Source organism: Buteo buteo, chromosome 18 (genome assembly GCF_964188355.1).
Source record: "Buteo buteo chromosome 18, bButBut1.hap1.1, whole genome shotgun sequence".
Classification (NCBI taxonomy): Eukaryota; Metazoa; Chordata; class Aves; order Accipitriformes; family Accipitridae; genus Buteo; species Buteo buteo.
The window spans coordinates 18,237,142-18,252,190 of NC_134188.1; the positions used below are offsets into that span (position 1 = coordinate 18,237,142).

Below are 15,049 nucleotides of genomic sequence, written 5' to 3' on the forward strand. Positions count from 1 at the left end.
TGAACCAGGCACTTTGACAGCACATGACTCAAAGTGATCTTACTTGAGCTGAAAAGTCAGCTCTCCGTTGCTTGTGGCTATAATAATTCCGATTCTCTTCTCCTTCTTTTAAAACTTCTCATTTCAGATAACACCATGGAGTTCAGCAAGAAATAAAAAGCCATTTACATCATTCCTGTTGTTTACTTACATTTTAGCATTACTTTCAGATTAGATGATGGAAACTAACCTGTTTGGCTCCCCTTTGTCACTTGTCTTAATAGCACCATGCTGCAGCACGTGGGATTCGGACGCAGGCTGCGCTCAAGCAAACTCTTTTCTCATATTGGGATGCCATTTCTACTACACTGCTTGGAAAAAAACCTCTTCCATTTATTCCTCTCCAAGCATTTTGTATGGCTGCCTGTGACTGCAACATTTGGATGCATTCCACACTGAACTGACTGGCAATAGCAGAATCCACTGAGTGCCCGCCTGCTGAAGGCAGCTCTGCCTAAGGAAAAGATCCCTTTGGAAACTGATGGAAGGGGAAGGAAGGATGGAGGAGGATGTTGCTGTGGATGGGGTTTTACTTATGGTGGCAAAGCCTGATCTGAGAAACTTTTCAGTAGTTTTCAAAGACAGTCAGATCTAGGTTCAATTAGACTCCTTTAAGAGATGTAAATTACTAATTGCATTGTGCCCTTTTTAGCCAGCCAGTTGACTAAATTACACAACGCTTCATTTTGCAAAAATAGAAAGTATACCCAGGCAAAGCAGATCACAGTTCTCAAGCAGCTGATGTACAATTGTTTTGCCAGGAGAAACCTTGAAAACAATGCATGTAACACTCCAAATCTTCTCAGAAATTTCATGGGGTTATAGCATTCTGTTTCCATAACAAAATCAAATCCTGCTATACCAACATCCTTCAAGACAGGAATTATATAATGCTCGACATTTAATAAATAAACTTTTATTGACATCGGTGGGACCACTCATGTTAAAGCTCATATGCATATTTAAAATCTAAAGCTAAAGAGCACACAAACAAGGAAAACTGCAGTGATGCTATGATGTAAAGAAGAGGTTTATACCCCAGCTATACTAGGCTGCTGATTATAGATTTGTCTCTGTCCTAATTATACACTCCATCTCCGTGCATTATCATGGAGCCTAGAAAACCTGACTCATCATTTCTAACAATCCCGGCGACCTGAGGCAAACACACACACGCTCGCATGCGCGCTCCAGACGTTCCCAACTTCCCCTAAAGCAAATACCTAATCCTATTCTGCCTGGCAGCAGAGCAGTCTTGTCCCTACACGCGCAAGCTGCCGCCTCAGAGCGGGCCCTTTTGCAGAAAGCACTTCGTCCTCCACGCAGGCAGCCCCCCGCCCCGGACGCCTTCGGCCGGCCGGCAGCAGCGAGCACCCCCACCACGATTAACGGATCCGCGGCTCTGGGGAGGGGGATACCCCGGGACGACGGCGTGGGCCTGGGCCGAGGCCCGGCCCCGGGGCCAGCAGCCAGGCGGGGCGGGAGGCTGAGGCCCGCACCTCATCACACCGGTGACCCCTCGCCCTGCTCTGCCCTGCTCCGCGCCCCCAAACGTGGCTCCCCCGGGACAGTCCCGGAGGGGAGCGCCGCCGAGCAGAGCCGGGGGCACCGGCCGGGGCGGCTGGGGGGAGCCGGGGCCCCCGCGGCGAGCCGAGGCCCCCGCGGCCGGTCCGCCCGCCGCTCCCTCACGGCCCCCGCTCCCTCACGGCCCTCGCCGGGCGGCGGCCCCCCCGCCCCGCTCCTGGGGCGGGGCCTCTCGCGCCTCGTTTGCATAGCGCCCGCTGGCCCGCCCTATTGGCCGGGAGAAGGCACGCGCCGAGGCGCCGGCCCCGCCTCCCTCCCGAACGCTGCCCAGAGACGCGGCCGGCCCCGCCCCCTCGGCGGCGCTGACCACGCCTCTTCTCCCGCCCCCGCTCGGAGGCTGCCTGGAGATGGGAGCCGGAGAACGCTCTGCCCATTGGCCGGCGGCGGGCGGCCTGCGGGATTGGCGGGGCGCGGCGGCGGTGGGCGGGGCGGCCCGCGCGGATTGGCGGAGCGCGCAGGGGTGTGCGCAGGGGGCAGCGGCCCGGAGCGGGGTGCTGGGGCCGCGGCTGGAGGATGGGGGCGGCCGGCGGCGCGGGCTGCTGAGCGGCGCGGAGCCACCCTGCCGCCTCCCCCCCCCCGCTTCCCCGCCCGGCCAGCGCCGCAGCTCCCCGCCAGCATGAACCGCCTCGGCCCCGGCCCCGTGGGCAGCGCCACCGCCGCCTCCGCCGCCGGCCAGTACCGGGTGTGCGGCAATTGCCGGAAGGTGCCGAGACAGGTACCGGGGAGGGGGGGAGCTGAGGGGGCGGCGGGAGGCGGCGAGGTGGAGACCTGGGGGGGGGGAGCGGGGCGGTGGGGCAGGGACGGGGGACGGGGGGCGGCAGTGGTGTGAGGAGAAATGGGGCGGGGGGCGGCTGTGGGGCAGCGGGGGGGGGGCTGCGGGGCGGCTGGGACGGTGCGTGGGGGGGTACGGGGGCTGTCAGGAGGGGAGTGCCTGGGGGGTGCGGGGCGGGGGGCTGCAGGGCGGCGGGGACACGGCCCCAGGTGTGGCGGGGGGGGCGGGGGGCTGCCAGGGCCCGCACCCCGGTCGCCTCTCTCCCCCCCCGGACGGGTTGTCACTTGCCCCGGGCTGCCCCCCCCACACACACCCCGAGGGTTTGGGGGGCACCTGGCCTCCCCGATGGCATGGTGGGGGGGTTGACTTGGGGCCCAGCCGCGCTTGGAAAGTTTATCCACGTATTTCGCCGGCAGAATTTCATCTCCGCGATCTCCGTCAAGTCTTTGTGCGGGGGGCATCCGAAATCAGAGCTTTAAAAATAGAAGAAAAGCACCCGAAAAGCCCCTGCCCCCCCCCCCAATCCGCTCAACCCCATCCCTGCGGTTAGCAGCCGCTCCCTTGCGCAGACCCCCTGTGCTTCAGGAGGAGGGTAATCGCTTTTCCACCGCCTCTCGACATCTGCGTAACGGGGAGCATTAGTTGAGGTGCTTTTTGTTTGTCCAGTGCAAATGAATTAAAATTGCTGAGCTGTGCAAATGCGCAGAGCCTGAGCGCCGAAGATGAACACGGTGCCGTTTTGGGTTTTATTTTAATTCAGTCTCTCCCCATACATTTTGCACCAGGTTGGTTCTTGTAAATGCTAAGAAAGCCTGTAAGTCAATGAGCTCAAATATTTGCGCTCTTTGTCCAAAAACTGTTTTTCTTCCTCTGTGGGTCAGGCCAAGTGCCAATCAAAGTTGTTTTTCAAGCCTCTCTTCCCTGCAGTAGGACTGCTTTTTTTCTTTCTTCTTTTTTTTTTTTTTTTTTAAGGGTTCGGTTTTTGGAAAGGAGGTGTGTATTTAGGGGAGGGGGGAGGAGAAACGTTAAAAATCGGTCAGAGAGAGAAGCAGATCTTAAAAATCATGTTTCTCGAATATTTTAATGGAAACAAAATCTTATTAAATGTGCATGCTTGGTATGTGCAGTTATTTTTTCCATAAACTCTTGGATCATATTACAGTTGATACTTGGTGCTCAGCTCTTAGCTCAGCTTGCGAGAAATGTAATGGATCAGAGAAGCACACATCAGCAGAGTCTGATTTTTAACCATTTCGTTGCAGGATCGAATCCCTTCTTGGCTTTAACTTGCTGCTGTTACTGCTTTAAGAAAAACAAGTACTTAAAAGAGAGAAGTTCTGCGGGGTTAAAGCTTGAAACAGCTTCAGACTTGACATATGTCTAAAGACATACAAATTAACCGGTGCCAAATATGTCTGTGGAGAAAGCAGGGAGGGAGCTTGCTTTGTTCTGCCAAATAATCAAAATGTTTTGTTGACAAATAAAGTGGTGCTTGGCAGCACTTGTAGATCTAAAATTAAATTTAAATTATTGAATTTTTTTGAAGCCATAGTCTCATCCTGCTGGGTAGGACTTTTTTTTGTGTACCTCTTTAATACTGGGGGGGGGGAACACAGGGCTAGATGATACTTTTCTGGTAAGAGGAAATTTACCAGATTTTTTTTTTTTTAATTTTTTTTTTTTTTTTAAATAATTTAGGGAAGATGATGGTAAAACATAGGTACCTGGTTGGGTCTGTTGAGGAAGGCAGCTCAGCGCTGTCCTTCTTTGTCTGTGGTCATTTCAACTACTTTTGTTGCAAAACTGGGGAAAGAAAAAAGAAACTGAGCGACAGCCTGTGAAACCCTCTTGAAATATAGGTGTTTTGTGCTTGCAGTGGTTGTACTAGGCCATCATTGCATATGTGTTTTAGGCTGGACAATAAACATAGAACTACAAAGCTTCTGACTACATCTGTAATTATGTAAAAGTTGGTATAATAAAAATCATGGTAAATTTTAACCTTTTGCACTTCATTGGCAAGCATGCAAGTAGAAAACAGGAAAAAAAAAAAAAGGCTTGGTGGAAGTGAGATGCAAATTTGACCTGAGTCTCACAGTAATAATCTTCAGATAAGTGCTGCCTCATCTGTTCTTTTGATGGTGGTGGTGGTTTTTTTTAATGCTCATGTGATGATATACTGGAAAAATGATTTACCTTAAAACATATTGAATCTCTTCTGCCCTCCTCAGTCTTAAGTCTTTATTTGAAGCCACCTGAATGCTCACAGTTTAGGTAGTGCTGTTGTCAAAATTGTAAGGGGCAAAGCAAGCTTTCTACTTACTGGCATATAATGAAATTTGAAATAGTCTAGCATGTTTTGGATTCTCATGGGTGAAGGTAAGTTTCTCTTTCAGCAGGGATGCAGGAAAAGCCAGGTGCAGTGCTTTAGGTTTCAGCTAATTTCAAATTAATCAAAGTTATTTTTTATTACAGAAAATTCTATTAGGGTAGCACTAGAAACTTGCTAAGGATCCATGGGTTAAATTTGCCTATGAGGAAGGTTTTTCATATTAAAAAGATACAATTTCCGGTTGGGTTTATTGTTAACAGGACACTTTAAATAACCAGATCTACTTGCAGAACAATTGCTGCTAATCAGAAGGGCTTACACAGTCGTAGATGTGACAAGTATGTCATTATTTGATTTAGGAAAAAAAAAAGACAACCAGTAATAGGTGGTGCTGGTTTGGATTTGGTGAGTGAGCTTGTTGAACAGACAATCGAGGCTAATGCGTTGACTCAGCTTAAAATAAATGGAAGAATGAGTAAAATGAGATGAGTAGCTCCAGTTTGTGGGATTGTTGGGCAGGCTTTGTAACAAAACTGTGTCATATCATGCTTAAAATGGCATGTGAGTGCTGTAGCCAAGTCTTTCCTAGAGGTGGCCGGGAGTTGCTGCCATTGCAGTAACCAGGACAGCCTCCAGCTCTCACTTTTGAAAATCCAACATGTGGGGGAGTCCCTGGGCAGGGGAGCTCCAAGGTGTAAATCTAGAGGGGATCTGGAGCCTGATGGAAACCCAAGGTTCTCCTGCCTAAACAAAATCAACAGCCCAAGCAGGCAAGAAGAGAATATTTAGGAAAGGCTCCGTATTTCTTTGGGCAAATAACTGCTTCAGGAGGGCTTTTAGGAATAAGCAAAAAGTCTTCAGGGGATGGAGAAATCCTGATATGTCAGGAAATGTAGGAACAGGGAGAGTTTGCCAGCTGTTCAAGCTTAGTTGCAAATTGCAAAGCACGCAAAGTAAAAGTTTCTTTTACATGTACATGCAAGTTGGTAGGATAGAAAAGAAAACGAGTATAAACGTGGTTCCAGGATTAAATATTTGTATCTCCCTCACTGAAATCTAACACAAAACAAAGCCAATGGCAGAATGAGTGATGGGGGAGTGTGGTTTATAAGCATCCATCGCTGTTGGCAAGGTGGAAGTGAACCCAGCTTAGCTGACCCTCCTGGCTTGAGCCAGTCTCTTTGCTGGAGTACTGGATAAAGGTATATGAAATCCAGGATCTGCTCCTGTTTTTCATAGGTCTACCCAATCAGGGTGATCCCGTGAGAGGGAAATAGCCATCAGTACGATGGACATAATTTTCAGTGCTCCTCATCCCTCCATGCCAGTGTCCTTCTTTAGCACGAGTCTCGATACTATACAAGTTACTAAAGCGAATATTGATGGAGAAGCATACAGATAGATACATGAAAAAAATATGTGATATGATACCACCAGAAGTAGGTCACGCTAGACTAATGTAGTAGTCTTGTGTTGACAAGACATCTGCTAGAGTGTCCTCTTCCGAAAGCTTTAGAAGGACTAAAACTAGACTTCATTCATTAAACATCTGAAGTAACAGCAGAGGTTGAACTCCTTGCTGCATTAGCAAGTCAGCTCAAATTAAACTTTGGGATTTACTAACACAAAATGTTCTAAATACCAAAAAGTTTAAGTGGGTTTGAAAAGTATTTGGACAAATTCAAAACAGAAGGATTAAAGGAGACCTGTAAATAGGAAATAGCAACACTTTCCGGTATAGTTTCTGTATGCTTACCCGGCTGTTACATGTCTGCTATTGCCCCCTGGCAGGTACAGGTTAGTGGGCAATAGGGACCGTTGATGTGACACATTTTGTCTATTTTTTTGCCCCTGTTAATTATAGAGGAGTGATTGGGAACTGATGGGAGTGGGCATGGTGGTGGGCCATGCTGAAAGGAGAAGTCACTGCACTGAGAGAAGACTACTGGTGGGTTTTCAAAGCATCACTTGAAACTAATCTGGTTTAACACTGTCCCGAATCACAATGAGAGCGTTACTGTTTCTAAAAGACGTACACATGGCGGAAGTGGTAAATAATGTTGGTCCAGGGAAAGAGTGGAACGTTTCATAGAAAGCTGGGAGACCTTGAGCGCTGGCGTAGTTACTAGTGGGGTGAAATCCAGTGGTTGAAATTAAGAGTTACAGGCTTGGCTGTTTGTTACTCATAACTTTTAATAAGAGCAGCTCCTTGGAAGAAGCAGGGAGAAGGATGCTGGCGTGCAGGAGGACCAGCAGGTTACTGTCACCCTGCAGGGCAGCGTTGTTGGGGAGGAGGGAAGCTGGGAAGGATGGACCCTAGTTAAACAGAGAGGTAAGCTGGCTGGGTGCTGAGGGAAACGGGGGACTGGTTTTGCAGAAGGAGACTAAAAGAGTTTGCTTTTTTAATCCAGCAGAAACAAAGGCTGAGAGGGAATATGATTCCTGTCTATAAATACATCTGATGGTAAGAGCCAGTGAGGAGAAATTAGCTCAAGAGTAGATGGATGTAAAATGGTTGTAAATACATTTAGGCTGGAAAATTGAAGTGTCCAGAGGCGTGAGGTACAGGAAGACTTTGTTCTAGGTCTGGTGCTGTTAAAAAAAGCACCTACTTTTAAGACAGAAAAATGTGTGGATGTCATTAAATGATGCAGTGCTTACAATAGCACTAGCCTAGGCTCAGGGAGTTGAGGTCATATCCAAAAAAAAAAAAAAAAGACACACTTTCATTCACTTTATTGTTCTGTGTGGGTGAGTAAGAAAGTAGCCCAAAAGTGAACCAAAAATAGTCTAATGTCAGGTCTCGTAAGCCCGTGTGAGCTAAAATACGTGTCACCATGAGTCACGAAGTGCATGGAGATGCTGTTACCTGTTCTGTAGAAATCAAGAGGCCTTTCAAGGACGTCTCAACTATTTTGAGGGAAGTCAACCTGGTTCAATCTATTCTCAGCATAGGCAAATGAAAGTTGCTATGCCTTTGCTTGGAAGACACCCTAGGTTTTCCACAATGCGGCATCTTTTTGTTGAGTTGCATAGTGTAATTGGCTCTGGAAGTCTGATCAACATACTTGGCTGTCACAGAGAATCTTATTCTATAAAATCAGATTATGTCTTCCATAGTTTGACCACTCTTAGTAACAGTTTCATCACGCTGTAGTTGCCTTAGTTTACGGTTGCCTAGATGGCTTTAAATCTCCGATGTGCCTCTTCCTAAAAGAGTTCTCAAAGTGATTTGCAAAGTCTGTCATGAAAACCCAACTCTGTTTGTATTGGTTCTAATTTTAGCAACTTTCTGTTGTGCAAAACATGGTGTCTGCCGTTGGTGTTTGTGTCTTCCAGTCCCCTGGAGCACTGCCATGGTGCAACCAGCTCGGGTCACTCCACCACTAATCCTGCGTACACAACTAGGGGGAGAAGATGGGTCTTTGAGGGTCCAAAATGTAAAGCTGTAAACCCAGCCTTTTAGGGCAGTTAAAATTGTCAGCAACAGGCCCCTCACCCTCATCATTTGTTCTTAATTTTTCTGGAAAGATTTAGTTAAAAAAACCCAACTTAACAGGATTCTTTCCTGTGAAATAAATGCAGTGAAAATCCAGAGATAACTGGTTTCTCTCCTTCCCCGTCCTCATGAATCTTGCAGTAATTTTTATCTTATCAGAGCCCGACCCTTTTAAATAATTGTTCTCCCACCCCCCTTGGTAATTATTGGCTTCATTGCCTGGAATCGGAGAGCACTATTGCTCTTTGCATGTGTATGCTGGTCTTGAGGGTTCCTGGGTTCTTCCACTTCTGCCTTAAAAGCTAGTGTAAAAAATTTTCCTTGTACCTTTCTAGTCTCATGTGCTGAAGATGGGAAGGCAGAACTATTAAATTTTCGTTAGACCTGTAGTGAGAGTGGCGTGAGTGAAATGAACCTCTGGTGAAGGACGCTGTTTTGCAATGAAAAGTTGTAAGAGGTGGCCTCATAGGAACCACGCTCATTTGGAATAGTCACTTTTACTTAATAAAACAAAAGCAAAAACACAGTGTTCCCTGAATTACAGGGAGGGAGTAGAGGCAAGAAAGGAAAGAAAGTGGGGAGGAGGATTTTCTTCAAAAGAAACTTTGAGGTTTAGTGTTGGGAGTGGGTTAGCCAAGTGTGGAGGTTGTCCTCTGTTAAGACTTACTGCTGCTGGTAGGAGTGGTGCGTTGCATTAGCCAAATCGCAGGCTGTGGTTTGGAGATGTGGACTCTGAGCATTTGCTTTAAATTTATGCATATTACTTAATTAGTGCTTCAAATTTCACATCTCTTTAAATGGTGGTGTTTTGAAATCTGAAAAAAATATGGTTCGTTAAGCATCCTTGGTTTCTCCTCTCTCCCACATTGGCGAGGGAGCTGTTAATACTCGTTTGGTTCTTTATTTGAACCTTTTTTTCTGGCCAGGGAGATTTGAGCGAGAGAAGATAGTGGTATAATTCACCCGTGGCTTTGCATAGCTAGGGTAGTTGGTCTGGAGATTTTATTATCAGATTTCCATTTCCAGGTCTGGAGAACAAGGAGGGATCATGAGCATAGTTTGCTTAGCCAGGCTGAATATTGGATTTTGTCTAAGTGGGTCAGGATAGACTGGGGGGAAAAGGGGTGTTTTCAGCAGAAAAGAAATTTGAATTGTCAGGAGGGAGACCTCAATTAATGAGAAATTGCATATCATCAGCTTTGGAAAAACCTGTATGGAAATAGTCTATGCTGTTTAATTTCTCTGTCCTTTGCAGGTGTTCCTGTTTTTGTGCAGAGGTCCTTCCCGTTGTTGCCTTTGCAACACAGCCTGGTAGTCTGTGTGCTTTGAGTAGAAGCTATAGGGAGCATAATGCAGATGACTCAAATATCTTGTGAAATTCCATTACAGGGAGGTAGGGATATTCTCCAGAAACAATTTTTTTCTGACTATTTATCAGTCAGTTCATTGAATGCATTAGGGACAGATCAAGAAATTTTATGGGGTTCTCAGTATGCCACCCTGGGCAAACTAGTATTAATGATAATAGAGGAGGCCATGATCAAGGCGTATTAATTTTAAATGTCTCTCTTAACCACTAGTTTCAAATTTGTATTATAGGATGCTTCTTGCATATCAGACATTGGATAACTACCAGTTGGGGCAAAATACCTGTGTAGATGATAGTTAATATTACGTGTTTAAGACACTGAGAAGCTATTTTGTTCTTGGTATAGACTGTATCAACCATTGATTTATTCAAATATCTTCATTCTCACATCTTACTTAAGTTGAAAGTAAGACGTTTTGAAGCACGGGCTTTTTACTTTTAGGGAGTAGTGTTCATGGCAACCAGGGACTTGAAGTTAGGGAGGGGCTGAACAGGGTGTAAGTGGTGGTGCTCAGGGTAAGAGGCAGAAGTCGGTGCTCTTAATGTAGAAAGACGACTTAATCCTTCCTGAAGTCCCTGGTTACCTGAATCAGAGCAAGATAAATAAACAGATACAACCTCCTGATTAAACACACATTTTTTTTCTTGTTAATGATATTTCATATTTCTCTCAAGGTAAGCATCTTGTTCATCTTGTTTTCTTATATCGTCAATGGATTTCTAATGGATTCATTAGAGCTCAGCACCCAACCTAGTGAACTTGGTAACAGTGTGAGGCTACCTGCAGTCCCCTTCCTCAGGGGATTTTGTGGGAAAAGATAATAATGGAGAGGAATATGAAGTATTCCTGGCTTTGTGTGTAGTGAGTAGGCTGGAACTGAAGTGATAAGCCTGCATCGCACAAGAAGTTCCTCATGGACTTGCTCCATATTGTGTGGTCAGTGTGTGAACCACCCTTTGAGTTGTGGTTTAAGCCTTCCAACGTACACAAATGTTAGGTTAACATGTATGAAAGCCAGGAGAAGTCACATTCTTGAGAATTATGTGCAACCGTAGGTCTCTATTATCTCTTCAAGCGCAGAAGACATTTGGAAGAAAAGTAAAAGGTAACTTTAAAGTCAGGTTTTCATCCATTCAGAATGAGCAATAAACTTGTGGATATAACCAGTATGTCTCAATTGCTGCACTACAGAATCAAAAATGCATAATTGTGTATCTGGTTTAAAGTGTATTAAATTTGAACTTAGTTTTGACATGAAACTAGAGAGAATTGTAAATTCTTTTAGAGTTAATTGATACTGTAAAGGGTGAATTAAATTCTTCCTCAGCAAGGAGTAATGGTTGCAAGGATGACTCCTCACTTAACATTCTCACACAAAAATGAACACTAAATGTGACTTGGAGTTTACTTGGGAATTAAGAATTTGTGCTTCTGAGCAATTCCACATAACCTAAGTAAAACAGAGTTACGTTGATGATAGAGAAGAAGTACTGGCTGTCTTGGTGTGAGCCATTCTTACAGCAGTACAGAACTGCTTACTTAAAATCATCTTTTATCTGTCTCTGGGCTATTTATTACTGCATTGGATTTGCTCTGGCTGATACCAGCAAAACAATTGAAAGCCAGCATATGTTCTCTCCTCTGTATGAATTGTGCAGTTAAAAACTATTTAATAAGACAGTATCTTAACAGCGTTGAACCTAATTTAATAGCATGTGCTTGTAAATACGTTTAATATCTCCTGCTTTAGCATGTGGTGAAGGGAATATAGTTACATTATTGGGTAAATGTATCTGGAGGGGTTTTGGCCATATGGTTCTAAATCTGTTTTAATGTAATTATCCCTATTAACTAAAAAAATAAAAAATATTCCCTCTGAGTTGATTGACATTCTTCTCAGTAAAGCACCCTTGTTGCTGATTAGAGGTGTGGAAATAGTAATTTGTTCTAGCATTTAGAAATTTGATTAGACCTCTAATGAAATGGAGCGCCTACACACTGTCTAAATATTCTACCTGACACCAGTTGGATCTCATCCAGCATGGAAGAACACTTGAAATGTTGCTTTACTACAATATGTTTTGTGTCTTGAAATCAACTGTGCTGCCTGCATGCAAATACCCACTGGCTGTTCAGCAGGCAGGGTGAACCTTGACCCTGCCTGGAAATCAGCATCAGGATTTGATTATTCCACTGAGCACTCATTGACTTACTGCAATAACTAGCTGAGAGTTAGAAAATTAAGGCAACTGTTTATGTGGAAGCACCCATACTAATAACTCCATAAACTGGACTTCAGAGTGGCTGCGCCCATACATTATACATGGTATGAAGTGTATATGAGGTAGAAGCGTGCTGTTAAAGTTCACAAGTTGTCACTGTTCTTGTGTAGTAATAAGTTGATAACAACATACTGTGCATGAAAATATAAAGTTAAAGCACCACATTTCTCCCTGTTATGAGCTGGCTTGTTCTGTTCCTTCCAAAGGCTGATTGAAACACCCGTTGGGTGTTGTGGCAGCTGTTCTAGCACCCATGTTTTAAGTCCTCTTTAACTCAGTTGCAGCAGTTTTTGCTCTAGAGCACTACTGCTAGAAAACTCTGGATCAGGACTCTTCATTAGCATCCTGCGGTGGAAACATCCTGTGGTGGAAACTTCCAGTCCCTAGTGGTAGAAAACGCATTAAAACAACACTTCAGGTGCATGATGTTCATTAGTCAACAGTTCGTTTTGGCTGGTTAGCTTCTCCCTCTGAAATACAGAAGATAAGCTCTAATGCATCTGAACTAGAATCAGATGCAGCCTTTTGTCTTCTTCCTTGTAGTTTTTTTTTATTCTGTTTCTCCACCATATTTAATATTTTTACATTTTGCAGTCTCCACATTGGAACAAATACAGTGGAAGTGTTGAACCAGAACTACCAACTAGTTTATGCTGTATTAATGCTTCAGGAGACTTCAGAAATTTTTTTCATCTTCTCTTTCTTCCAGAAAACCCAAACAAACTGTTCACTTATATTAGTATTTAAGTTTTGCATTACTGGGGAAAGATTGGACGAGGCAGTAACATCAGGGATCATGCAGGTAGAACCTGCTTTGAGATAAGTGACTTTTATTCCAGCAATTTAAAGCTTGTTGTCTCACTTCAACGCTGGTGCTTCACAAGTAGTTAGGAGAAAAGGTGTGTTGGTTGAAAAGGTCAACTGTAACATAATTAAAGGCTGAAGGAGCCTGCAGCCAGCATTGGAGTTCTTAAGGGGAGACGGAGCTTGGTGCTTGTTAGACCTGAGCAGAGGGTGAGCAGAAAGAGCACAGTCTGCACCGAGGGAAGGTATGCTGGAGCCGTCTTTCACACACGGCTTGGAAAAGCAAAAATGGGAATGGAGGTGGAAGGAAGGTCTCCGTCCATGACCCTGCTCTTTAGGTCACTTATGCAAAAGGTCTTAGATAAAGCTGTAGTTACTTGACCTATTTATCCAACAGAAACTTGCAGTACAAGCAGAAGCAGTTTGACTATCCAGTACTGTTGCTGTTTTGTATGGGACACTCCTTTGTGTTAAGCTGTGCCTCATGAATACTTGCAGGCAGCATCCAGCCATCCAACATGAGTAATTTGTCTTGTTCGAGAAGCTAGGTCTATGGCGTTGGTTCTTGTTTCCCAGAAAAGTTGGAATACCCATTGCGTGGTCTAGCTTGTGTCTGTGCAGGGCTAAGCTGGGAACAAATAAAGGCTGTGAATATGTCTCTTTGGGGTTGGGCTTACTCTGATGCAAAGGTCTCAGTTTGGGTTTGGTGACTTCATTCAGAAAACGGGCAAGTGGACTGGAACGCAATGGAGGGTGTCATTAAGCAAAGCATGTTAATCACTCTTCTGTAGCTGCAGAAGCCTTTATTCAGGCAGGATATAAAATAAGTGGGTTTATTATTTCTGTAGTATTTGCTGGTGATTTTTTTGTAGAGTCATTAAGTCACTAAAATGCAGCCAAAAGTCCTCTTAGCAGAAGCTTAGGCAGTAATCTGAGGAGACAGGAGCACCTGTCGGCTCTGAGGTTGGAGGTAAATCTGAAGTTCTGCCAACTTGCTGGCCAGGGTGGCTGAAGAGAGCAGGAATAGCTGATCTGTCTCTGGACACGTCTCTGTATTTACATGCAGTAAATCTTCTGTAACAGTTATGAGTCTTCATTTTTGAAAATCAGCATCTCGTTTAAGCTCCGTCAGGAAAATACATTTATACTTTAGGTCTTTGCTGCCACCAGCTCAGCCACATTAAGTCAGTGTGTTTTGGAGATCGTATCTCAGTAATGACTCACTTTGGTAAGTCATAGCTTAAGATGCAAAAGTTCTTAAAAAAAAAAAAAAAAAAGAAGAAAGAGGAAGAAACTGCCTGACTGCCAGTATTGTTATGGTCGTTCCAGCAAGTCAGTGGCTTTTGAATGTGCTTCCGAGATGAAGCCTTTCCTCTGTCTGTCTCTTGCCCAAACCTCTCCCAGACTAATCAAATGTAGACCAGTTAGCGTGTCAGCTCCTTGCTCATTGTAAAACAGTCTCCAGCCTTTGCAAACGAGACTCCTTGGAGAAATAATTTGCTCTAATTGGTGAATATTTTAGGATTTCCTATCAGGTAAAGAATCAAAAGGGATCACTCATGGTTTTCCATCTCTGGCTCTAGCACCTATAAGATTTCTCTGGACTTCTTTCAAGGAGACTGTGTAAGAAAACTTATTTCAGTAAACTCAGAGGCATCATGTAGATGCCACCTCTTTCTGAAAAATGCTTACGAGTCAACTAATCAAAAAAGGCTTAACTCCTGGCTTAGACAGCAAGGCGCTTGCTCTTGGAAATTGTACCTTTAGGCTAGAGGTAAAAGTGTGTTAGTCAGGGAGATTTTATTTTTTTGTCTGATACGTTCTTTCTGTTTGAGTCATCGACCAAAGAAAGATGGAAAAAAAAAAAAAAGGTGCTTCTCTTAAAGCAGGAGGACATTGCTGCTTTTGGATGTCCAGAGGGGCTATCCCTTTCCAGGCAGAGCTGTGAGAATAGCATCAGTGTTCCTTACATTATTTGAACTGTAACAAAGATGCTCAGTGGTCATCAATTGTACATGAGCATTCGTCTGAGAAACTTGTGCCAAGACGGCTTCTCATTTTTTTAAAAGCTTTTCAATGGATTAACTTTTAAAATTTTAAGGAACGTTGGCTACAATTTCTGTTTGCTATAGACTGGAAACCTTATGTCAGCCTCATGTTTTAATATTTTTATGTCAGCTTGAATTTTGATGGGAACAGCTTGGTTAAAGTTATTCATGGTGAGGTAGCATAGCCAATGTGTGCTTATATTCCTCCAGGTAGATACCATCAATCTAAACGAACATCATCTGCCCATCAGGTGAGAAGGGAGAGTAAATATTTATATTGTCTTCATGTTTTAACTCTTCAGGGTTTTTTTTCCTTCAC

The 15,049-nt window shown here is 44.5% G+C and overlaps 1 protein-coding gene across 2 annotated transcripts in view; it reads left to right on the top strand.

The window, feature by feature from the left end:
* The first annotated feature begins 2,105 nt into the window (after positions 1-2,105).
* Positions 2,106-15,049, top strand: part of SESN3 (sestrin 3) — a 44,871-nt gene continuing 31,927 nt past the window's right edge. The window contains exon 1 of one of the 2 annotated variants that reach the window (XM_075050076.1): positions 2,106-2,338. In XM_075050076.1, the coding sequence (XP_074906177.1) occupies positions 2,240-2,338 (99 nt within the window). In that variant the 5' untranslated portion in view covers positions 2,106-2,239. The remainder of the gene's footprint in view (positions 2,339-15,049) is intronic. The other variant, XM_075050077.1, reaches the window with a different exon arrangement.